Below are 23,334 nucleotides of genomic sequence, written 5' to 3' on the forward strand. Positions count from 1 at the left end.
CGTGAGCGTAAGGCGGTGTGCCGTGGCCCTGAGACACTGGCTGGCCGTGGGCACTCCCGTGAATCTATCTGCCGGGTCCCACAGGCTTCGTGCCCAACGTGAGGTCCAACTGTTTTCTCAGTGGCAAAGAGTCAGATCTGGTTAAGGGAAGCATTGCCAGGACAGAGCGCTCAGGGTCCTGCGGGGAAAGCCGGCCTGGGGGCAAGGGCTCCGGGGTCCTGTTTCCTCTGGGGGTCCCACCCCCCGTTACTCGTACTAGTGTTTCCACGCTACAGAGACGCGTCCTGCCAGGGAAGGGTGCCCACCCATGAAGCCCTGCTCCGGCCGGCGCAGACGCAGGCGGGAATAGGAGCAGGAGAGGGAATGAGTCACCAACTACAGTCCCAGTGACGGAGGACTTCTCTGCTAAAATTCGAAACCCTCAGGGAAATAAGCTGATCCTCCGTCGCAGCTGGGCGCATGGAATGACCCGGTTCCTCGGGCCGTTCCTCCTCGATGCTCGGGGAGGAGCCCCGACCACAGAGGCTGGGGCTGTGGGCAAGTGGAGAGGTCACCCGAGGGCAGGGCACAGTGCTGGAGGACAGCAGGGCACCCATCAGGGAGCAGGTCCGGGGGGGCCCCGGGAGACCTCAAACACAGCACACAAGGACCATCTTCCTTTGGAAAGAACCAGAAATGCCCACTGGGATGGCAGCTAATTCCGATGCAGTATTTCATTTGGAACAAATTAATTTTAATTGCAAAGTTTCCAGTGTAAAAAGCTAGCACTGTCTTAGATGGAGGGGAAGGTCCCATGCAATTCAACCACCCAAATTGAAGAAATACTTAAATTACTCTCATATTAGCTAAACTGGTTGTCTCTGAGCTGAGGCTACCCCACAAAGCTTTAGATGAAAAAGAAACATTTTAATTCCTGAGAATTGGACATTTTTCCAAAAGCGTTCAGTCCCCTCGTGGGTGGTTTGGGACTTTCGTGTTTATAAACAAAGCCCGGGGCATACAGCGACCACCGCAAGGTCTGGAACCCTCTCAAGCCCACACCAGCTATGGCCACAGACTCCTCGGGAAGCCGCGCCCGACGCGCAGCATCTTACCCACAGGAAGCCGTGCGCCGCGGCCAGGGGGTCGAGCTGAGCCTCGCTGTTCGCGCAGGGTTCTGGGTTGTACGCCGCACACTCGATCTGACGGGGACACATCAAACACCCACACGTCAGAAAGGGACCGGGAGGCGTCCAGACCACAGTGTCTTGAGTGGACGACAGACTTCTGACACTTAGTCACAGAAACGGCACATTATTACTTTTTAAAGGTTAAAACAGGAAAAAGAACAGGTGTGGGTGTAAGCCTCAGAAATCCGCTTTTCAGAGGCCAACGTCAGTCTCCACTCTCGGATCTTCAGACTCCGGCAGGTGCCGCAGACGTCCGTCGCGGGGCGCACCGCCCCTTCCGCCCTCTGCCCTCCCGGGACCTCCGGGGCGGAGTGTCGGCCAGAGTCCAGGAAGGAGAAGTGGGAACGGAATGTCTCTGCTCGTCGCACACAGAAAGACACAGCCACGTGCCTCTGAACGCATCCTCCGCGGTGCCAGGACAGACAGCCGGGCACACGGATAAACCCCGCGTCAGCCCCAGCCTGCCGTACTCCGCGCAGACATGAGGCCTCTCCCTGTGACCCACTGTGGACACTGAACACCGCCGGGCACACGGCAGCAGAGGGGACGGGTTTGACACATGTGTCCTCATGTAACGAATAATGCCTGGAATGTACCAGGTATGCGAGGAACCTCCACCTCCCGACGGCCGCTGGGCAGGAAAGCCGGCTTTCATACTCATCCTCTAGCAACCTTAATTCCTAAACAAATGCCCCCAGAGAAATGCGGACAGTGGTTGACTTGGGGAGACCACGTGGGACTCTGCCCAGACAAGGAGACACCGTCTCTATGCACAGTGGACCCCTCCTCCAGGCCCCCCGTCCATCACCTTGAACTCCTGCTGCTTGGCCACCGTCACCGGCATGTGTCCCACGAGGAGAGGGTGTCTTTCCTTCTTGATCTGATTCCCGTCATCTTCCACGCAGAACCAGCCCATGTGGTTCTCCTCCTCTGCGGGCGTGTGAAGGAGAAACGGGCAAGGGCAGACCTGAGCCACCTGTGGGCTGACCCGGCCCCGTGGGCCCCAGACGTGGACATCACAGCCTACGCCAGCCCGCAGAGCTCAACACGGTTGCTGGAGCACAGCACGCTGTCCTCCCAAAGGCAGGCCTGGACAGTCACTGCTTTATTCTGAGAAGCGTGTCCTGTGTGCTGCTCGCTGCCCCCGACCGCGAGGACGCGAGGGCTGAGACTGCCCCGACGGGCACAGCGAGAGCTGCCGCGACAGCAGAAAACCACGGAGTAAAACACGCGAGGGAGACGCGCCTGGGCGGCTGTCGGTGACTCGTCTGCGGGGGGCTCAGGCCATGATCCCGGGGCCTGGGATCGAGCCCCGCGTCGGGCTCCCGGCTCAGCGGGGACCCTGCTTCCCTCTCTCCCTACGGCTCCCCCTGCTTGTGCTCTCTCTCTCTGTGACAATAAAAATTAAAAAGAAAAAAGCACGAGGAAGCGAAGAGAAACTGCTACAGAGCGATTGTCCATCTCGGCTCTGCAGGGATGAAAGGACCGATTCTCGGGTTCAGCTCGCTCTCATCAGAGTGGGCCGCTTCAGGCTCGCAGCCTCCGGTACAAGACAAACCATGAAATCGTCCCGGGAGACAGAGGGGCGCAGGCAGCGGTGGGAAGGCTCCCGCCCGGCAGGAAGCGCAGCCCTGGGCCCTGGGGCGAGCAGCGGCCGGGCCGTGTTCCCTCCGTATTTTATTTTCACTTAGCGACAACAGCACATGGGGCCTGTGTGTCACGGTGTGCTGGGGTCACACACCGTGTGTAAACGACATACGCACAGGCCTGTCTGTCTGACTCACGGCTCAACAGACCGCAGGCTGCGGACAGAGGAGCGGAAACAGAATCACCAAGGCCCCTCGAGGCAGCAGGAACCGGGGGCCCTCCTGACCATGCGGGCAGGCTCTCCAGGGACCGCTCAGGGGCGCCCTGCGCGGTGGGGCAGGGAAGCAGGACGTCCCACCTGTGGGGCTGGGCCTCCCCCGGGGCTGAGCCACACGTTAGTCAGGGCCTGTTTTTCCTAGAATCCCTTCATTATAACGCAGATATCGTAAAAACAACTCCTGCTGGGGGGCGGGGAGCCTGCTGGGCTCAGTGGGTGAAGTGCGCCCCTCCCCTCCGGATTCCGGCTCAGGTCCTGGGATCGAGCCCTGTGTCCGGCTTCTCCCTTCCTCTCTGCTCTGTCCCTCCCCGGCTCTCTCACTCACTCAATCAATAAAATCTTTTAAAAACAACCACTCGTGCTCGGGTTCATTTTTCCTGTTTGAGAACATTCTTCTGGGCTGTCTGGGGGGCTCCGTCGGTTCAGCACCCGACTGTGGATTTTGGCTCAGGTCGTCATTTCGGGGTCCTGGGATCGAGCCCCGCATGGGGCGCCCTGCTCCGGGGGGTCTGCGGTCTCCCCCACCCTCTGCTCACTCACATGTCTCTCTCTCAGATAAATAAATAAATACTAAAAAACAAAAACAGAAACAGGAACATTCTGCCGGGCGCGCAGGGATTCTACTGCCGGGGTCTCTCTCGTGCTGGGCACGGACACCGCCCTCCGGAGAGAAGTGGCATCGGGATGCGCCCGTGGCCCCCGCCTACACGTGCCCCCGAGCTGGGGTCGGCCCGTCTTACCCAGGGCGAGCTTGGCCATCTGCAGGCTGTTGAGCCAAGACTCTTTGATGGCGGGCGTGAAGGTGTTGAACACGGCCGTGAAGAATGTGGGCCGCCCCGACCTGCCGGGGGAGCAGAAAGGCACTCGGCACGCAGAACGCGGATCCTGGGACCAGCCCTGCCCACGCCAGCCCCGACGATGCGGCGGAGCCGCTCTCTGAGCCCCGCCCGGGACGGCCGCCCTGCCGAGTGACCACTGACTTGTCCTGCTTCCCGGGGAGCTGCAGCTGGATGCGGCAGCAGTCTGCGGCCCGGATCGCCTCCTCCTTCTTCAGAATGAGCCTCTGTAACCCCGACGTCCAGTCGTGCGCCACGGACTGGTTCAGGTTCTGCGAAGGGACAGGCGTGCGCGGTGAAGGTCTCACCAAGGCAGGCTCCCAGGGAGGACGGAGTGCGGCTGAGCCAGGAGCCCGGGCGAGACCGACCTCCCATGGCGCCCTCCGAACACGAGCCCCTACCCCGGGCTCGGGTGTCTCCAAAACGGGACGGAGGCTGGAGTCCGCTTGCGAGTGAGGTGACCCAAGGACGCTTCCCCGCACCCCCCGCCATCGCGCTGGTTCTCAAGATCAGCCTGATTCTCCCTCCGCGGGGAACCCGGAGGCCCGGCCTCGCCGTGATGGCGACCCGGATGTGGACACGGAATTCCGCGCCGCGGGGCCCGCCGGTTACCTGGTAGTTCCCTCGGAGGCTCCCGACGAGCTGCGAGATCTGCCCGACCACGTTCAGGTCATGCAGCAGATTCTGTAAGTCTTGATAGAGCTGGCCGGGCCCCACGTACACCTGGTCTGCGGACGAAGCAGCACACGGCGCCCAGTGAAGCCACGCTCGAGGCCGGAGGGTAAGACGCCGCGGGACCGAGAATGCCTAACAAGGGGCTCTCGCCAAGCATTCTGCGGATTTTCCTTTTCTAACTTCCCATTTTGGAAGGACTTCAGCCTCAGAAAAGATTCCGAGTGTCCCGGTGTGCGCCCTTTACGCCGCGTCCCGTGACGTTAGACTCTCACAGAACCACAGCATCGTCGTCAAACCCGCCAAGTCACGTGGACAGGACGCCGTTCGCTAGCCCGCAAGCCGTGTTCCAGTGTCGCCAGCTTCCCCGAGCTCGAGCTCTGCTCCTGGACCCGACCCACAGCCCCGCACACACTTGCCTCCACTCCTGGCCAGGCCAGGCCAGCTCCGGGGGCGCCCGTCTTCCAGGACCTGAACATCAGGACCACGGCCGGTGCGCTACCTCACAGAGCCTCTCACACTTTGGGTTTGGCTGACGTCTCGTCACTTGCATTTCTAACACACTGCTGACACTGCGTTTGACTGAAGCCGAATTTCCAGCAACCGGGTCCTCCAGCACCAGCATGAGCTCCCCAGTGCCCTTTCTCCAAGGGACCACAGGACACAGAGGAGAACAGCGACAGGCAGGGGAAGAGCCCCGTCCCCGCCTCGGGGCCACCTCTGCGTCGGGGGGAAATGTTCCTCACCGCCCAGGACTAGGCCCCATGCCCCTTTCTCCCGGCGAGGACACAGGCCCCACACTGACCCGCAGGCAGGACCCAACGCCAAGTCTCACATGGAGCCCACCCCTTACGGGACACGCGGTCACAGCCGCCTCCTCTTCCGTGTTCATGGAAACAGACGGCCTCGGGCCCCCACCAGCGACCCGCAGGCCAGGGAGCAGATCTGTCCGTGTTGGATAAGGACGTCTCCTGGGTCTGTTTCCACGAGGCCAGCGTGATTGAAGGGGACGCCGCCCTCAGAACTCAGCACCAGGCCGGGCCGGGCAGGTCTTACAGGCGAGAGGCAAGTACGCGCGCTACGAGCAGACGCTCTTCTAAGGGACAAACCCCCGCTGAGAGACAATAAACCTTAAAGGGCTGGGACAGTTCTCAGGGCCAGCCCGGAGGAAACCAAGCGCCCCGGCCGGTTTCGGGCACCCCGTCGTGTGTGGGAACTCTCAACGGGGGTGTGCAAGGCGCCCTGCACGTTGCTCGTGCACACGGCCCAGCCGAGTGCGGGGCTTCATCCGTCCTCCGGCGTGGACTGTGTGCGGACGCGCGTCTGTCTGCAAAACGGAGCCGTGCGTCCACCGCGAGCTTTCCACACGCGGACGTCCGACCACTCACTCCTCGCCGGGGGAGCTAACAGTCCTCACTGCAGAAACGCCCTCTGAGCCATTTTTACTGGGATCTATGCCTCCCCCAGGCCTGATTTTTCAGGATTAATCTAGACAAATTCTATGACCGATGGCCTATCAAGTGCTTTGGGGACGTTTCACAACAAAGGGAGCAAGCTGGCCAGTGACCATCCGCTCCTCACACAGCTCTTGCTTACCAGCACGTCCACATGACCTGAAGCGCCGGCGGTGGCCACACACGTGAGCTTTCCTTGTAAGCCGCAGACCCCGCGAGCTCACCAGCGGCGAGGTTACTCCCGCTCCGCGGGCTGCATCGACCTGCCCGCATCTGGCCTTTGGTTGAGTTGTTTCAACTGTCACACAGGAAAGCCGCCGACCCTCTCACCGCGAGCCCACGGCCCTTGAACTTTAACAGGGCGGCTGTGGCTCACAGAACAGCGCCTTCTCCCCGAAGACCCCGGCCGGCCTGCCCTGTCCGGCAGCCACGGGTTTCTCCTCCAGCATCTCTGTCTCCTCAAGAACGTCATGCCCGAGCGCACACCATATCGCACTTCTGCTTTTCGTGGGCGTGAACAGGAGACTTAAACAGTTGCCTTGAGCTGGGAAGCCCAGCGTCGAACCCGACTCGGGGCCTCGCAGGGTCGGTCCTGAGCCTGCCGCACCATCACGGGAGCGCAAGGAGAGCCAGGCCGCGCCGTACGCGGCACGGAGACGCGGCCCGGCTCTGCGGTGTGACGTGAGCAGGGAGGCGGGCTCCAGCCCAGCGCGTGAGACTCTGACCTCGGGGACAGCCCTGCAGACAGATGTTCCTCCCACGGAACTCCCATGTGCCCCGTGTGAAAGCACGTCTCAAGAGACAGAGACCACGGAACGCTAGGTCGGACGTGTCTCTGGGGCCAGGCTGTCGGATCTCACCACTGGGACTCGGAAGCCCTCAGGGAGATCCCAGGGAGAACCCTGTGGGCACCTGGGCACAGGTGTGCCTTCCCGGCCACCTCAGGGCCACCCTGGGGCTAGAGGCGGTTGGCGTGCAAGGCATGTGCAGCTTGCGTGTTGCTGAGATGCCTGTCGTTCCCCACGACACATGTGACGTAACCCGGGGCCTGCGTGTTTCACCCGCTGCCTCTTCCAAAGCACGAGGCACCGGCTTGCTTCCTGTGTGTGGGCCACCACCGCTGTCTTCCCACAAGCAGACCCCCACGTGCCTCTCCTCCAGAGTCCGGGTCTTTCCTTTGTCGGGAAGTAGCGCGCTCCCCGTGCTTTCCCCAAGGGCGAGGAGAGCAGTGTTCTAAATCAGGAGAGCTTCCAGAGCCCCCCAGACCTCCCCACCGGTGTGACCCCAGCTCTGGGGAGGAGCGGGCAAGCGGTTAGCCCGTAGACAGGCCAGAGCTGCAGGAGTGTTCCCACGAAACGCGTGCGCACGCTGGCGGTGCCACGAGAGAGAGGGACACGCCGATCCGGAAGTCCTCGGTGGCTGACACGGGCGCGCCACCCAGACGCCAAGAGCTTGCCGCGGCCTCCCCACCCCACACCTCCGAGAGACCCCTTGTCACTCCCGGATGCCATCTCCGGCCACGACTCTGGACGGCGTACCAGCCCAGGATGCAGGCGCAGACCGTGGGAGTCTCCCTGAGGTCTCCGCAGCTCTCCAGGACAGCAGATTTTGGGGAGCAGCCAGGCCGTCTCTGCGACGGGGGCCGGGGGCACAGGGAGCCAGAGGCTCACACCATGCGGGAAAGTCAGAGTCATCCCGGAGCCCCACAGGCACGCCACAGCTTCACGTGGAGGCCACGGACCGCTGTCACCAAAGCGATCAGGGAGGCGTTGCTCATCCTCTGCACCCCGCCCACGCAGCCCCGGCCCCAACCAGTGCTGTGCTTTCCAAGTCACTGTGGTCTCGCTCGAGGCCGCTGCGTCCCTCCGTCCTCTGACCTTGCGCACACCTCTGGCTCTCTCCGGAGGTGTGGTCCCTGTCCACAGGCCACGGCGAGCACCGAGATGCTGGGGGAGGTTCCCGTCACGCGGGGCTCCCACGTGACAGACTGCCGAGGCCTGGTGAGTATTTCTGAAGTGGCCAGCAAGTGGGGCACTGCCTTCCGGGGTACCGGGGGCAGAGCTGGGGCTTCTGCTCCGCTGCCAACCGGCACCTCTGTGCGCCCCGTTCTGGCTAAAACCTAACCCACAGCCACATCCCCCAAACACCGCATCTGTGACTTGTCTACAGTTCACTTTCTGACCACAGCCCAGCCCTCCCCCTGCCCAGCCTCTCTCTCCAGGACCCTCTCTCTAGAATCAAGGATGCCCAGGTCTCCGCCAGCTCATCTATAGCAATGACGTGACGTCCTCCCTTATCCCTGACCCCTGGCACCCACCACCAGAGCCCCCACTTTGAAGCCGGACCGCAGAAGGAGGTCTGGACACGTTGAAAACACTTGGACAGGAGTGGACACACTGGGCAGAGGCTCTGGGGATGGCAAGGAACACTGGTCCAGCGGGGATGGTCGGGCTTTCTACTCCCCGTACAGAGTTGCTGGTGGCAAACAGGGGGCAGCTTTGCTCCTCGGAGCTGCGGTCCCTCACCGCATGCTGCCCGGGAGAGGGCAGGTTACCCCCGAGGCAGTCGCACCCTCTTCCCACGGCGGTTTGCTAGGGCACAGTGTGCGGCGGCTCCGGGAGCAGCAGATGCAGGTCCCACGGCCCCAGGAGCCAACAGCGTGTGGCCCCCAGCACAGAGCACCCGGCCAGGCTGACACCCACCACCCTCTTCCCGCACGAATGATGGGGAAGTGCCGGGCCTGGTCCCTACAGACCACAGGATCGGTTTGTGCACACGCACACTCGGCCACACCGCTGTCCAGGCGTCTGCAGACCTCCTGCTCTCCTGGGGACGCGCTGGGAAGAGGCGATGATGGGTCTCTGCCAGGGGAGGCTCCTGAGGACAGGAGACCCGCTCGCGCCCCGTATCTGGCAGCACCGTCCCTGGAAACCAGAAGAGATCCAGAGGCCGCCGCGGCCGGAGCTGATCTGTCTGAGCTGACTGCGTCAGGCAGGAGGGCAGTGTGTTTCCGGCCAGCCCAGTCCCCAGGCAGGGTGTAGCACAGTGTGTGTGAACGTGGGGACCCCCGCCGGGCACCTCAGGTAAACCCGCCTCACTGCCGCGCTTGCCCGCCCCCAACCTGAGCCCCAACTCACAAAGAGGCCAAAAACAGGTCAGTCACTCCAGAAAGTAACACAGAATTTGGCGAAGGAATTCGGAAGGTCTGGAGGCTGAAACCGGCCATGGGCTCCCAGAAGGGCCTGGACAAGCCCGTGGATGCCAGCGTGCAGGCTGGTGCAGACAGCAAAGCGCAGCACCAAGACAGTGTCACAGCTCAGGGACGGACGCGGCCAGGCAGCTCCACGCTCTGCAGGGGGCTCTCCTGGGGTCGGGGGGAGGGGCTGCTGGGGTGCAGACGGTGCCTCCTGCCTGCGGCTCCCGCGAGGCCCATGGTGGCAACCTCACCGGCTCCTGTAGCCCGGCTGCTAGGCCGTGACACCCGCGCTCTGTCTTCAGTGCTGAACAACAGACCGAATTCCCCAACGCTGAGCTCAGAGCTCAGTCATCACACGGCTATTGAGGAAGCAACGACTCCTGCCTGGCGTCTCAAACTAACCAAGGGTGACAAATGCAGGAGAACCAGAAGGAACAGCAGCATTGTGGGGGCATCTGAAGCCCTTCTAGAAAACTCCGGAGACAGCGGAGATGGCCCAGCTAGCTGTGACTCGTGGACAGACGCGGGTTTATGCACGGAGCAGCACGGCTCGCTGTCCGCAGGCTGGTGGGAAGGAGATCCAAATTCTGGACGTGCAAGAGCAGCGCCTGGTCTGGCCCCAACAACGCATGGACCCTCATTGCTGGAGGCGTGTGGGCAGGGTGGGCGGGACAGTCCTTCCTGCCAGTGAACCTGCCATTCCCTGTCCCGGACCGGAAGCCTGAAAGTGCCCCACGGAGGTCTGGCTGGAGTTCAGTCTTCCAACACACAGAATGAGCACATTTCAATTTGTTAAGGAAATTTTTTAACCGAGAAGGCATTTAGAGGGCCACATACTCCACAGCCATCATTTCAGGAATTAGAGCTAAAACCTGGATCCCCTCCATGGACAGGAAAACCAGCAGACCGGGGTCCGCACAGCTCGGGTGTGGCACTAAGCCAGACGCGCAGAGAACACTCGCTCCCACGGAGGCGGGTGCTGGGACCCCCGACCCGCGGACTCGCTGCCCGCAGCTGTATGGCAACAGCCTGCTAAAACCCCGCACTTACACAAGGAACGCGTCCGACGCAGAGCTGAGATGAGTGACGGGTTCCGGAAACGGGAACAGAGCACGGGCCTGACGACAGCCCCTTCCTGGACTCAGGGGCCCAGAACACGGCTTCCCGGAGGCCTTCCTGTCTGGAACGCTGCGTCCGGACGATTCCCAATCCAACCCTTTCATGGCCACAGTCTGTTCATGACGGGGAACGAACAGCACGTTGAGGCTCCCTCCCGGAAACACCAGCACCACCGACGCGGGACCAGTCCCCGCCGTCCTGTCTTCGTTTCTCCAGAAACAGTTTACGGAGCGATCGGCCATTATTCTGTGTTCCTGCTCTGACTCCACACTTTGTTGTTCTGCGTCTAGCCATGCGCGCCACGAAGCCGTACAAGGAAGAGGCTCTGCCGAGCGGTGTCTCAGGGTCTGCGGCCCATACAGCACCACACCGCCCGGTCTGGGCCCTTCCTTCCGGACAAAGCCGTGCCGCTGGCTGGAGAGTCACAGCGAGTGCCACGCCATGGCCCACGCAATCCCGAGACAGCCCGGAAGCCTCCTGGGGTTCCTGCACCTGTGGACGGCCCTGGACCCACAAATGGACCAGGCTCCGTCCTCCAAAACCCCGAGGGAGCGCCACAGGCTAGAAGGGTCCAGTCACAAAACCCTCAGCGCTCCCTGGGCACAAGCTCCCTCCGTGCTCCGGGTGGGTGTCGGACAAAGGCCGGCGGAAGGAACCAACGAGTCAACAGGCGCGTCGCCCGCCTCCGGTTCCCGAAACCCCGCTCCTCCTCACAACCAGCTCCAGCGGTGGCTCGGAGAACACCGTCCCTGCTGACCTCCCGAAGCATCCTACGCCCCGGGCTCTGTCGAGGACCGTATCCAAGCACATCAGCCGTTCCTTGCATCCATCTCCTCGGGCGTCGGAAGGCACCGTCAGCCCCTTACTCGTCAAGGGGTTGCCAGGACGCGGCGCTGGGTTTTGAACAGGACTTCGATAAACAGGTAGGTAGAAAGATGCAGTTTCATTAAAAATTCCATTCAACGGTGATTCCAATTTTCTTTTCATCTGCCCAACAAACACTCACGGGGCGCCCACCGCACGCCCAGCCCCGAAGTGGGAAGGGGACGAGGGCTAGCTCGGTGCCGATGACGTCTGCGCGCAGCCCTCCGTTACCAGGACCCCGAGTCCCTAAAGTAAGGCACCGCAGTAACAGGCCGCACTGAAAGAGGGTGCACGCCTGCGCACGGGCCACAGCACGGGCGGTGACACAAGTGACGCCCACGTGCGGCCTCCACCGGCAACACGGAGTGGAACACACCTCAGTGGACGGCAGACGGGTCTGGTCTTCACCCCCCTCCTCAGGACGGTGTCCACACAGACGCCCCCGAACAACGGTGCTCACGAGGTTAGCGCTTGCTTCTTGGGAGGGACGGAAAAGGTCAGGGCAAGTCAGAACACAACCGTGTACGGCCCCAAGCACGCTCCCAAGTCTCCTGAACTTAGGATGTCGCATCAAACTCCTCCTTAAACTGAAGAATGAAGAAAACCCGACACTCTCCCAAGGGACACATTTTCTTCTCGCTGACAATGAGAACTGCACCTGCCGTCACCGACAGAAGCTCGTGGGAACGTTTCCGGCGCCCGTGTCCGCTCTTCCGGGGCCGGTCCAGCATGAGCAGCCCGGCTTTGACCTGTCCAGGTCCGTTCCTACGCAAGTTGCTCTGATAGACCTGCGGCCACGCCAGGAACGTGTCGTACCATGTCCTCTCTGACGCTATGTGTCCCCTCGCTGATGTCCCGTGAGAACACAGGACAGGATCCGTGTATCGTGCGAAGCGTGCGCCAGCTGCTCCTGCTCTCACTGGGGCTTCCGCTCGACAGCAGGTTTTCACTGTTAAGTTTTTGGAGAGTCAAATCATGTATGAGGATTTTCAACAGATGGGGGTTGCTACCCCTCACACCGGAGTTGTTTCAGGGTCAACCGTAGTTTAAAAAACCGAGTCCCCCTCCCATACGCTTTCCCACGCTGCTAACGGATTCGAATCTCGTTCTGTGTTAGCTCCATGGAAGTTACTATTCATAAAAACTCAAGTAAGACGACGCAGCGATGCCGTACTGCCCAGTGTCCCTTCTACGACCAAAGCTGTGGGTCAGTGATTCTCCACGGTGACTCGAGCACAAGGAGGCAATCTCACCCGCGAATACCTTTTAACATTGCCGCCGTTACAAACACAGGAAGGCACGGTGCTGTTTGCAAAACCAAGACGCACGTGGGATTTGCACCCAATTCTGCCAAGCAATTTACATGGACTTTTCCGAACTTTCGAGATACGCAAGTGGAACGTGAGTACATCCCGGAGACCCGTGTCCGTCTGGGAGAACCCCCTCCCCACCCCGCCGGCTCAGGACATTCCCGCCGTGGAAACTGTGACACGCTCCGGGACTTTGATTATTCGCGGAGCCCGTCAGCCATGCCTATAAGGACTTGGCGGTCAGTGATTCAGGACTATAGGACCCATAACACGGGGCCTGGGGACGCGGTCTTCCAGGCTCATCCCCACCCCAGGGACCGACGGCTACTGTCACGCAAGCGAGAACAACGGGAGACCTCCCAGCCGACGAGACCTGATGCTCCTCAGGCCTGTTCCGGGAGTCCGAGCGGACGGGCCCAAGAGGCCGGGAGAGCTGCGGGCTTTAAAGGCCCCTCCTTCTGAACGCGCAGAAACAAAGTCATCAGAGAGGCTGTCCCACATATTTACGGCACGAACATTTAATATCAAGGCTCATTCCATGTATGAAAAGGCCGACTGCGGGTCCCCGCTCACGGTCTTGTGTGTTCCACGCCTGGGGCAGAGGCTGGCGCCAGGGTGAAACTCAGCCAGGCTTTAATTGCAATAAAAAAGAGAGACAGAAGCACCTGGGGGGCTCAGTGGGTTAAGCCTCTGCTTTTGGCTCAGGTCATGGTCGCAGGGTCCTGGGATTGAGCCCTGAGTCGGGCTCTCTGCTCAGCGGGGAGCCTGCTTCCCTCTCATTGTCTGCCTGCCTCTCTGCCTACTTGTGATCTCTTTCTGTCAAACACATAAAATCTTTAAAAATAAAATAAAATAAAAAAGAGAGTCGGAAGGAGAAAGTCAGGAATACTACAACATTCAAACTCTCCAGTCCCGAGACCCTTCAGCAATAAAGACCACACACGTCACACAGCTGCAGAAGCACTGCCAGTGTCAGGACACCCGTGGCTCGTCTCGGCCGAGCACCCGGCACCCCCTCCCCGGGAGCTGCGGGAGAGCAGGGGCTGCACCATGCCGGGGTGCACGGCAGAGGCACGCCCACGACCGAGGTCCCCACGCTGCCGGACGTCCATGCACGCTCGGGAGACGGGAGGTAGCGCCCTCCCTGCTGAGTGGGAAAACGCAGAATGGAAATCACAAACCTGGGGAGACAGCACGTCCCACAGGATGCGGCTCCCCTGCTAACCCAAAGGGCGCACGCCAGTGAGGTGGGCTCTCCGTCGACGTGTACCAGCCGGCGCAAAGCAGGGCTCCAAAGACGGTCTCGTCCAACAGCCCCACCACCCCCCGGGGGCCCCGGACGCTGCGGAAGCCGAGCAAACAGGGCCTCTGAGGTTGGTGTTGACGCGGCCCCAAGACACACGCAGATGAGTCAAGTGTCACTTACTCGGCTTGGCGTTGGCGACCACCACCAGGCTCTCTGGGGGGTGCACGGGGGGGCACCTGTTTTCTCCAGCCCCGTCGCTGCTGCCATACTCTACCACCTCCACGCGTCCGAGAGGGACGCTCCACTTCAACAAGTACTTCCGGCCGGGGGACGCCAGGGCGCTGCTGTCCGCGGTGCTGAAAGAGGAGGCCGCAGGTTAGCATCCCTCCCGCAGACGTCAGGATACCGGTCGTCCCTCGACACTCGGGCGAGAAACACACCGTTGGGTCCCCCGGGACCGCGCAGGGGAGGGCAGGAACCCTTCACTGCCTAATCCAGGGGGACGGGGGAAGACGGAAGGCTTATCTCCCAAAAGCTCCCGCGTTCCCACGAATGCTTAAAGGGGACAAGCCGGAGGCTCCCTGACGGACGGCTGGGCAGATGCTCGTGTGCTCTGGCACAGGCTGCTATCGGGGAAATGTCCGCTTCACATCGCAACGCTTTACTCCCGGGGAGAGCGAACCTCGTCTAATAAAGTCACATCCTGCCATCAGGCTCCGTGATGAAAATATGTAGGTAAAAATTAAATAAAACAATCTCATGACCTGTGCAGGTTATTTTCTTCTTTGGCCACACAATGAGGTCTACGTGCAGAGACCCCAAGAGCCACACCTGCTCCGTAGGGGAAGATACGACAGCAAACACCTGCGTGACCAGCACCCATCTGGGCTGCCAGGCCGCCAGCCACCTGAGGTCCTCCGCGTGGCCAGGAAGCCCCCCTTCCCCCACCAGGGGCAATCACTGCTCCCCACTTCTGGTCACTGTCTCAGTTTGCTTCCTGCAAGATGTACGTATCTTTTCCAGTCAAAATGTACACAGAAATAACCAAAAGTCCGGATGCTGCACTTCCAACCGAAACGCTGGACGTGTTGGTGCCCGAGCTGCCCGACGTCCCTCTGACGTTGGAAGACCTTACTTCTCCACGTCTGGTCCGCCGGCAAGGGGGAGGAGGAGAAGGCTATGCTCAGACACTGTGTGCTCTAGGGGTTCTGCGGGCTCTGGACGTAAAAATGGAGAAGCCCAAGAACTCGACCCCAATGTCTACTCATTGTGTTTGAATCTAAAATCTTCACTTCTACTGAGGTTTGGGGGAATCTTCCTATCCTGATCATCCTCGGGGCCGCTAGAACATTTTGGCCGGACCGAGGTGGCTCCTCCCTGCACCGCCTCCCGGGAGTGTCGCTCAGAACATCTCAGTGGCCATGGAACAGCGTCCCCTGTTTCCTCACTTCGTAGAAGGCTGTCGGAACCTGGCATCCCTGCCACAGCCCGGGGCGTTACTCTTAGGAACAGCCCTGGTAGTGAACACAGCTAACCCCCTTTCTAAGGGTTTGTCCACGTCTTGCTCATCTTGAAAGTATATTATCAGCTTCAGGTTTTTAAAAATGACATAAAATTTTTCCAAAGACCCAAACTGACCGAGGGGCATGTGCTGGAGCATGTACCTGGGCCGCCCCCGGGACCCCGCAGGACGGCGAGCAGCCCCCCCGCTACATGCAGACAAAGCTTGCTTACGAACAGCAAACCCGTGGGACAGGAAACACCACGTGTGCACCGCGCTTTGCTGCCCACAAAGTCCTTTCACCGTGTGACCTCATCTTTCCAGTGTGTGCGGAGAGCTGACCGCCTCCCCGGAGGGGGGTGCTTCCTGCACCGTTAGGCCTGGAAACCAGTCTGTGCCATTAGCTTCCGTGTGGCAGGAAGTGGCTCTCGGGGTGGGAACACGGGGAGCAGAAGGCACTCCCTGCTGGGACGTACTGCTCAGACCTCTCCAGGCCCCCAGGCTCGGCCCACGCCTCACTGACCTGCTCCTTTCCACACGCAGGTGAAGGCAGTGGCCAAACCACGCCGAGCGTGGCTGCTTCCAGAGGTCCGAGTGTGGCCACGGCAAGTTCAACGATAAAGGCTGAGCCACGGGTATGAATCAAGCAACTTCCTGACATGGGGCTGTCGTTAAAACTGGCACATTTGGGGGTGGCTGGACGGCTCAGTCGGTTAAGCAACCGACTCTAGGTTCTGGCTCAGGTCATGATCTCGGGGTCATGACAGCGAGCCCCTTAGAGCTCAGGCTCTAAGCTGAGCAAGGTGTCTTGAGAGTCCCCTTCTGCCCCACCCCCACTCATGCTGTCTCCCCTCTCGCTAACAAATAAAACATTAAAAAAAAGGGGCATATTTTCCAGACTTACTCTGTACCTGTCTCAGAGCCACGGAGGACGAGGAGGAACCATAACAAACACTGACAGTTACCAGACAGCCCCGTGCTGGGCGCCAGGCTGACAGGTCTCACGGCGGTCCTCCGCGGGACCCCCGGAGTCCCAGGGATCACCGGCTTCCCCGCCAGGACCCTACAGAGTGTGTGCATGGGGCTCAGCGAGACGGGGTGACTTCCCAGAGCCCTGAGAAGGTGGGGCTGGAATCGGGCCGTGCCGGGTCAGCCCCTAGAGGATCACCCACCCAGACCCGTGCTGGGACTGCACGGGACCGGGGGCCGGCCACCACGGGGGGCCCACAGGCATCATGCTTGGTCTGATCTAGGGGTGTGCTCATGGAGGCCCAGCACCCAGGCCCCCTGGGAGAGGGAGCCCTGACTCACGGGCCAGTTCCGTGCCGTTGCCACTCAGAGCACGTGTTCAAGCAGCCCATGGTTTGGCGCACACGTGGGCGCCCAGCGGACCCCTGGGTGAGGCCCCCGCTCACCGTGCACTGACCGTGGCACACATCAACACATCGCTCAGCAGGAAGACACGGCGCTCCTTGGTTTTGACGATCTCTCCCCGGTCGTTGTACACGGTTTCGATCATGTCATCCGACCGCACGAGGTACCGATTCCCGCTGCTGAGAAGCTGAACATTCAAAGTCACAGTTGACGCGCTCCCCGCAACCGAGGTCGTCAGAAGGACAGAAAGCGTGAGCGGTAGTCTTGCAAAATATAGGAGCACAGAGCGTCAAGGCTTTGCAGGTTTTCCCCTATACGGAGAACTCCCGCACTTCCGATCACCCTGTATGCGTTCACTGCGTGGAGTGCTGAAAGCAGCTTTTTACTCTGTGGTTTCAGTGTTTGGAATTACCTAGAGTGAGGGGAGTCTGACCACCACAGCCCTTACACTCCTCCAGCCGAGAGACACGGACCCAGGCACGGGGCGCCCACCTGTTCTCACCCGTCAGCCGTACGCCTTCTCCTTAAACAACTTGCCTGGGTACTAGCCCCAGCCCTTAGAGACTCTCGTCCGCGGCCGGCCGGCCGTCCTCACTGTCAGTCTGTTCTCGACATGTGCACGGGGAGGACGAGGCCGTGCGCACAGGCACGGGATCGCCAGCGAGGGACACGCAGCCCTTCCTCGTCAGCCTTACTGGGGGCCCCACACACGTCTGCAAGTGCTGTTACCAGAGCCAAGCAGGGTCCTAAACCACGTCCCCGGCGCTTAATGCCACCTTCAGCTCACAGAAATTCCTAATCAAATTATTAAGAAAGTCAGGAAAAACCTGTTCCTCAAAACGCATTAAAGTTCTCGTCGTGAACCCATGGAGGGTCACTGGGAGGACACTGGCCCTACAGACAGAAGCGGAAATGACCTTAGCGACGTAGGTACAACACGGAATTACTCAACACCAAACCTCTCCCCGTGGACCGGGGCTGTGAGCAGGTTCAAAGTCCACGTCCACCCAGGCTGCTGTCCCCGGACAGGGGCTCGCCCGCATAGAGCAGAAACGCAGCTCTGCCCAGGAACTGCTTTCCTGCCGCACGCAGCTCTGCCCAGGAACTGCTTTCCCGCCGCGGCTCCTTCCCGTTCCCACAGCTTAGTCCGAGCACGGACGGGTGCAGGTGAGAACGAATGTGACCCCTCCGCTTTGGTCGTGACCCTCTGAGCGGAAACACCACCTTTTGGCTGCGAGATTCAGACCCTGCGAGGCTGTGGCGGAGGCGGGAGGCCCCTCCCCCAAGGAAGCGTGCCCGACCCGCCGGACGCGCTCCATCGGCCTCAGAGGCAGGGCCGGGGCCGGGGCGTCGGCACAAAGCTTCCAGAAGGTGAGTAGCGAGTGGCGGAAGGAAGGGCGGCGTGTTAGCCACGGCACAGCGCGTCCCCGCGCGGACTGGGGGGCCGCTCAACCTTGTTCAGGTATCTCTCGTTGACGGCCTGGGCGACCTGCTTGATCTCACAGCGCTGGTCGGCGTCTCTCTTCCTCTCGTTCAGCTTCTCCGCTAGGGTTTCCAGCTCGGTCAGCGCCATCTGAAGGGGCAACCGGTCCGGGTGGCCTCGGGACGTGTTCTTCAGCATGTCCTGGGGGAGAAGCATGGTCAGAGGAGTCACGGGACTGCTGGGGCGGGGGCGGACCGCGGCACACACGTGCTCTCAGCCAGCGGCCGCGAGGCTCACACGCTCCGTCGGGGGAGGGTAAGATAAGCACCGGGACAGAAGGAGAAGCCGAGTGACTCACGATCTGGCCACACACGGGAACGGCTCCTTTTGCACAAACTAAGGGAACTTATTAAACGGCTTTGCTAATGGAAAAAACCAGCATTTCCCAATACAGGGCACCATAAATATGAATGTGCCACATCTTAGAAGCACCCGCCCTCCGTAACGACGCTCAGGGTCACTCCTAGCCTGCTTCTCTCCACCCCAGAAAGACCTACGGACCCCGGAGGTCAGCTTCCAAACACAGAGTCGGCGGCATTCCTCCCGTGCCTTCACCCCGCACGGAGGACCCGACTCTCCCGGGGGCCGGACACCCTCTGTACGTATCCGCAGGCTCCCAGCAGGAAGAGGGGGCTGCCAGGAGGGGCCGACAGTCTGGTCACCGACAAAGTGGCACCACACGTGTCAAACACGGGAGTCAGCTTTCAGGAGCAGCATCTGTGGGACAGTCACGGGCCGTCCCCCTGCTCTGACACCGGACACGGAGTGGGTCTCCGCTCACTCACGCAGGCCACGTACGGACTCCTGCAGACAGAATCAGACGTGTCTGGAAGCACCCTTCTCACCCGGCCCCCCGATGCGGGAATTCAACGGTGCCTGCCTCACCTTTCCACCTGCTTTTCATCTGAAGGAAAAAACCTGCAGAAGCGACAACATATTTCCACTCTGCGTGGGCTGTACAGACCCTGCCGCACGCCCGCATCCCTACGCGTCACTGTACAGACCCTGCCGCACGCCCGTGTCCCTACGCGTCACTTGAATCCTATCAAGGCAGCAGACTCCTCAGAAGAATGCCACCGGCTTCGACGGTGCAAGCTGGCAGGGCCGGCCCCGGTGCCAACCACAGTCAGGACACAACCATGTAGGGAAAAAGGACGTCTGTCCCTCCGTCCAGACTGTGAGTCACACTGGTCCTACAGGGGACAGATAACAGCAGTGGGACACAGTGAGACAAACATTCCTACGGGACCATGTTCTCAACCCAGCAGGCCCAGAAAAGCCAGGGCCATTCAGCTCTACCAAGGGTCAGGGAAGCCTGGGGGGTCCCCGCGCTACCAGTAACACGCCCCAGGAGAGCTGGGGTCGGCGCAGAGACAGGGAGAGGGCCAGAAGAAGAGGGAGGAAGCACGCCGGTCCGCACGCCGTCCCTCCCTGCGTGCACGGAGCAGACTCAGAAGGGAGGGGACACGCGGTCTAGTCTTCCAGCCCGGCCGCCGGCCCCCGCGGTCCCCCAGGCAGCAGCTCCCGGGAGCACCTGTACTGGGAGCGGAGCCCCTGCATGACCCAGCCGCCCAGACTGCACACTCTGCGTCCAACCATGCATTCTCCTGAGCCCCAGACCCACCCCGAGCCCCCCAACCTGTCGGGGGAGCCACTCACAGGGATCCGGGAGGTCTCAGGTCAGGCTCCTGAGTCCCAGGAGGATGGGGCGGGGGTCGGGGAGGAAGAACCAGAGGGACCGATCTCACTCAGCCCACGGGCACAGCTGTTAAACGAGTGTTCCTGGACCAGAATCAGAGAAATGTCACCCAAGACCACGACCCTGCTCTCAAGCACCATGAGGCGCAGAGCCTGTCCTCTGGTGTTTTCGTTCTGTTCCCCACGGCCCTCCCACCTCTTCTAAAAATACCTATTTTGGTAATACCTGGGCCAAAGGTCTACCAGGACTTACTAACAGTTAACCAAAAGCTGACAACGAGATCGGAAACCACATGCAGCTGTAACAAACGAAGAACAAAACCCTCTGCGAGTGCGGCATGAAAGCGCGGCAGGGTCTCCGCACGTGCCGTGGACGGGGTGACCGCGGTGACCGGGGGTGACCAGGCACGCACCAGCACGCACCAGCACAGTCTGCACATGAGGCTGAACGTGCTCCACATGATCCCAGCGAGGTCATGCCCTTGCCCTTGGTCCCTGCGTCCCGCTCTAGCTAAAGAAGGAACTAACTGGCTCCATCTTCCTTCCTCACCGAACTGCCCGCCTGGGGCCGCCCACACGAGCAGCTGGAGGAATCAAACACATTTTCTGGGTATCCTGACGGCTTCTGTTATTAGCCCTCCAGCACACACGACGGAACCCGAACCTGGATCGGACATGTACCTAACGGACGCTCGCTAGAACACGGACGCGGAAAACAGACAAACACTAACGGCCCCACGAGACCAGCCACGGACACAGCAGATGTCAGCGGTCTGGGGCGCGTGTCCTGCTTCTCACAGCTCCGTGACGACGCGGTCTGGGAGGTCACGTTCCACAGGGATCTGGTCCGTCACAGCCGTAGCCGTAACCTCAAGGGAAGGAGCCTGGGTGACGTCACCGAGGGCAGGGCCAGTCCGCCTTCGCTGCGTCCCCAGACACGAGCCATGCCGAGCTGCCTGAGGAATCGGCAGAACCCACACCCGGGGGCCGGTTTGGACTGTCCGCCTCCGCGCAGCAGGGCCCCGGCTGTGGGGAGGGCGAGGCGTGTGCGTGGACAGAGGGTCCCACGGAATCGGTGCCTCACATCTGGCCCCAAAACCGGATTTGTTGGAAACAACACAGGCACCAATCTGAATATGCTTAGTTTCCAACCACGTCGGGGCCACGGGTGAGCCTCTCCACAGGGCGTCTCTGCTCCCTACACCGTCTGTGGACCACGTTTACGACAGGTTCGGCTTGTCGGAGTCTAGACTCGAGCTCCCGAGCCCACCCGTGCCCTCTGGCCGCAGAGGGTGGGCTCTTTCCCACCTGAGCCTAGACCCAGACCCAGACCCTGACGGCGGCGGACGGGGCGGATTCCTTTCTGTCCCTGGAGAACCTGCATCCGCCCCGCCTGCCCGTGCAGGAGCGGGCCGGTGAGGGCCCGGGGCCCCGTCCACACTCGGGAGCCCCAACCCTGCCCCCCATAACCGCCGGGGAGGGAGGAGCCCGGAGGCGGGGCCGGAGCACAGCGGCGCGGGCGGACGCCGGGAAGGCCACGTCCTTACCTGCAGCAGCAGAATAAACTGCGGGAACCTCTGTACGGGCTTCGCCATCAGGCTGTAGAGCGTGACGCGGTCGGGGCTGGACTCCTGGCACTGCTGCGGGGAGAAGCCCGGATTCGCGCACTGCGGCCGGCAGGGACCCACCCGGGGCCGCGGCTGCCCTCACCCGGCAGAGACCGTGCGGCAGACCCGCTGCAGAACCCCACACCCGGCACCGCCCGCGTGCTCGCGCCTCCGAGGGCCAGAGCGCGCGGTGGCCGGTTCCGAGTGACAATCTCCCGGGTTGGCATTCGATGCTCCCCGAGGGCGCCCGGCCCCCAGGCGGGGCTCGTCCATCTACAGGCGCATCTCGGCCTTCTAGGGACTGGCAGTTTCTGAGACGCTACAGCCACCCGAAAGTGCGCTGACAGGAAGGAGAGAAAGAGGCTCCCGGAGACTCTGTCGGTCGGACGTCCGCCTCCCGCTCACGTCCTGGCCCCGGGGTCCCAAGTTGAGCCCCACATCGGGCTCCCTGCTCAGCGGGAGCCTGCTTCTCCCTCTCCCTCTTCCCCTGCTTGTGCTCTCTGTTACTCTCCCTTAAATAAATAAAATGTTAAGAAAAAAAAAAAAGGAGAAGAAAAAAACTGCACAGAACCCCAAACGAGAGTCGGCAGGGCTCTGGACGGCAGCCGGGCCCAGCTCTGGGCGAGTTCTCTGCAGCAGCCGCCGCCGGCCAGGCTTGGCTCTGGGGGGAGGGTCTCGGGGGAGGGGCGGGGAGGGCAGGCTGTCCCTGAGTCTGGGTCCTGCGGAAGCTGCCCCAGGAGCGGCCATGGCAGAGGACATCTGGGGTGAGGGCTGCCACCACCGTGCGGCAGGGGCCACCGAGTCCCTCGTCATGCCTCCGTGTGCCAGGGAGGGACGCGCCGCAGGCCGGACCCCCGCACGCGGATGGGGTCTGCGGCTAGCGCAGCGGTGTGGCCACATGGCAGAGCGAGGGCTCAGCCCCCCAGCACCAAGGGCGGCTCAGCCCCTAAGACTGGTTCCCAGGTGGACCAGGACGGCCCACACCTCGCCCCCAAGCCACCCGGCACGCGGTCACCCGGCGGCGGGGGCTGCCCCTGGCCCCCCCAGCAGACAACCTCCACAGGATGGTGACAACCTCCTCCAAGCAAGTGACCGCCTGACCGTCTGTGTGTCCTTCCCCCAGAAGCCACGTGGGATACAGAGAGACCACCGAGCGCCGAGACCCATGAAGCGGGGACTGACAGGATCCCCCACTAACGCTGACCGGAGCGTAACCGGCTGGCGAGGGTGGCACCCGCACCCGCTCCCTGTGGTGGCAGGAGATCGAGAATTCAGTTCAAGGAACAGGAGCAAGCTTCGGCTCAGGGTTTATGACGGGAGCTGGGGCCTCGTGCGCGTGAGGTCTGGGGTCGGCGGCTGGCCACGTGGGCCAAATATCCCAGGTCAACTGTGCATTGTCAACATAGAGGCACCTTGCCTCTCACTGGAGCAGGGGCAGAGCCCACGGCCCACGGGGGGCTCATTCCTCGGGGATCAGCTCCCTGCTCAGACTTGAGGGGCCTGGGGGGTCTCTACCCCAATCCCAAGGCAGCTTCCTCTGCGATCGGACCTTAGCTGTCCGTCTGCCCGCCCCTCCGCACCCCTCCCGGGGGTGCACATGGAGGTTATTTCCCGAGAGCCCTGCCACCCCTGAAGACTCACCTTTGCTTCCAGCTCTGACCCAGCCCCTTGGTACCGAAGCTTGCGTGACTCTCGACGTTTACAGGCAACATGCATGAAAGCTTCACCACGAAGCATGTGCCCACGGAACGCGTTATCAAAGGGTGTGAAAACCCAGAATGGGAAGAAAAACCAAGGACTAACCTTTAAGAACTCGAGGAACGCAGGCTTTGTAGCACACGTTTTCTTGAGGATTGCCACCGCGGTGCTGAAATTATTGACGTACTCGCTGTAGGCGTCCAGCACCATGGACTTGGAAAACTGAGACACCAGAGGGAAGGG

At 61.5% G+C, this 23,334-nt stretch overlaps 1 protein-coding gene across 6 annotated transcripts in view; it reads right to left on the minus strand.

Moving 5' to 3' along the window:
* Positions 1-23,334, minus strand: part of ARHGEF10 (Rho guanine nucleotide exchange factor 10) — an 87,112-nt gene that overhangs the window by 16,571 nt on the left and 47,207 nt on the right. For 5 of the 6 annotated variants that reach the window (XM_032329070.1, XM_032329072.1, XM_032329067.1 and 2 more), the window contains 10 exons: positions 23,197-23,313; positions 21,334-21,426; positions 18,059-18,229; positions 16,647-16,792; positions 13,911-14,086; positions 4,482-4,597; positions 4,014-4,141; positions 3,774-3,874; positions 1,978-2,099; positions 1,095-1,181 (listed from right to left, as the gene is read on the minus strand). In XM_032329070.1, coding sequence (XP_032184961.1) covers positions 1,095-1,181; positions 1,978-2,099; positions 3,774-3,874; positions 4,014-4,141; positions 4,482-4,597; positions 13,911-14,086; positions 16,647-16,792; positions 18,059-18,229; positions 21,334-21,426; positions 23,197-23,313 — 1,257 coding nt within the window. The remainder of the gene's footprint in view (positions 1-1,094; positions 1,182-1,977; positions 2,100-3,773; positions 3,875-4,013; positions 4,142-4,481; positions 4,598-13,910; positions 14,087-16,646; positions 16,793-18,058; positions 18,230-21,333; positions 21,427-23,196; positions 23,314-23,334) is intronic. The other variant, XM_032329068.1, reaches the window with a different exon arrangement.

The sequence above is a fragment of the Mustela erminea genome, chromosome 21 (assembly GCF_009829155.1).
Source record: "Mustela erminea isolate mMusErm1 chromosome 21, mMusErm1.Pri, whole genome shotgun sequence".
Taxonomy (NCBI): domain Eukaryota; kingdom Metazoa; phylum Chordata; class Mammalia; order Carnivora; family Mustelidae; genus Mustela; species Mustela erminea.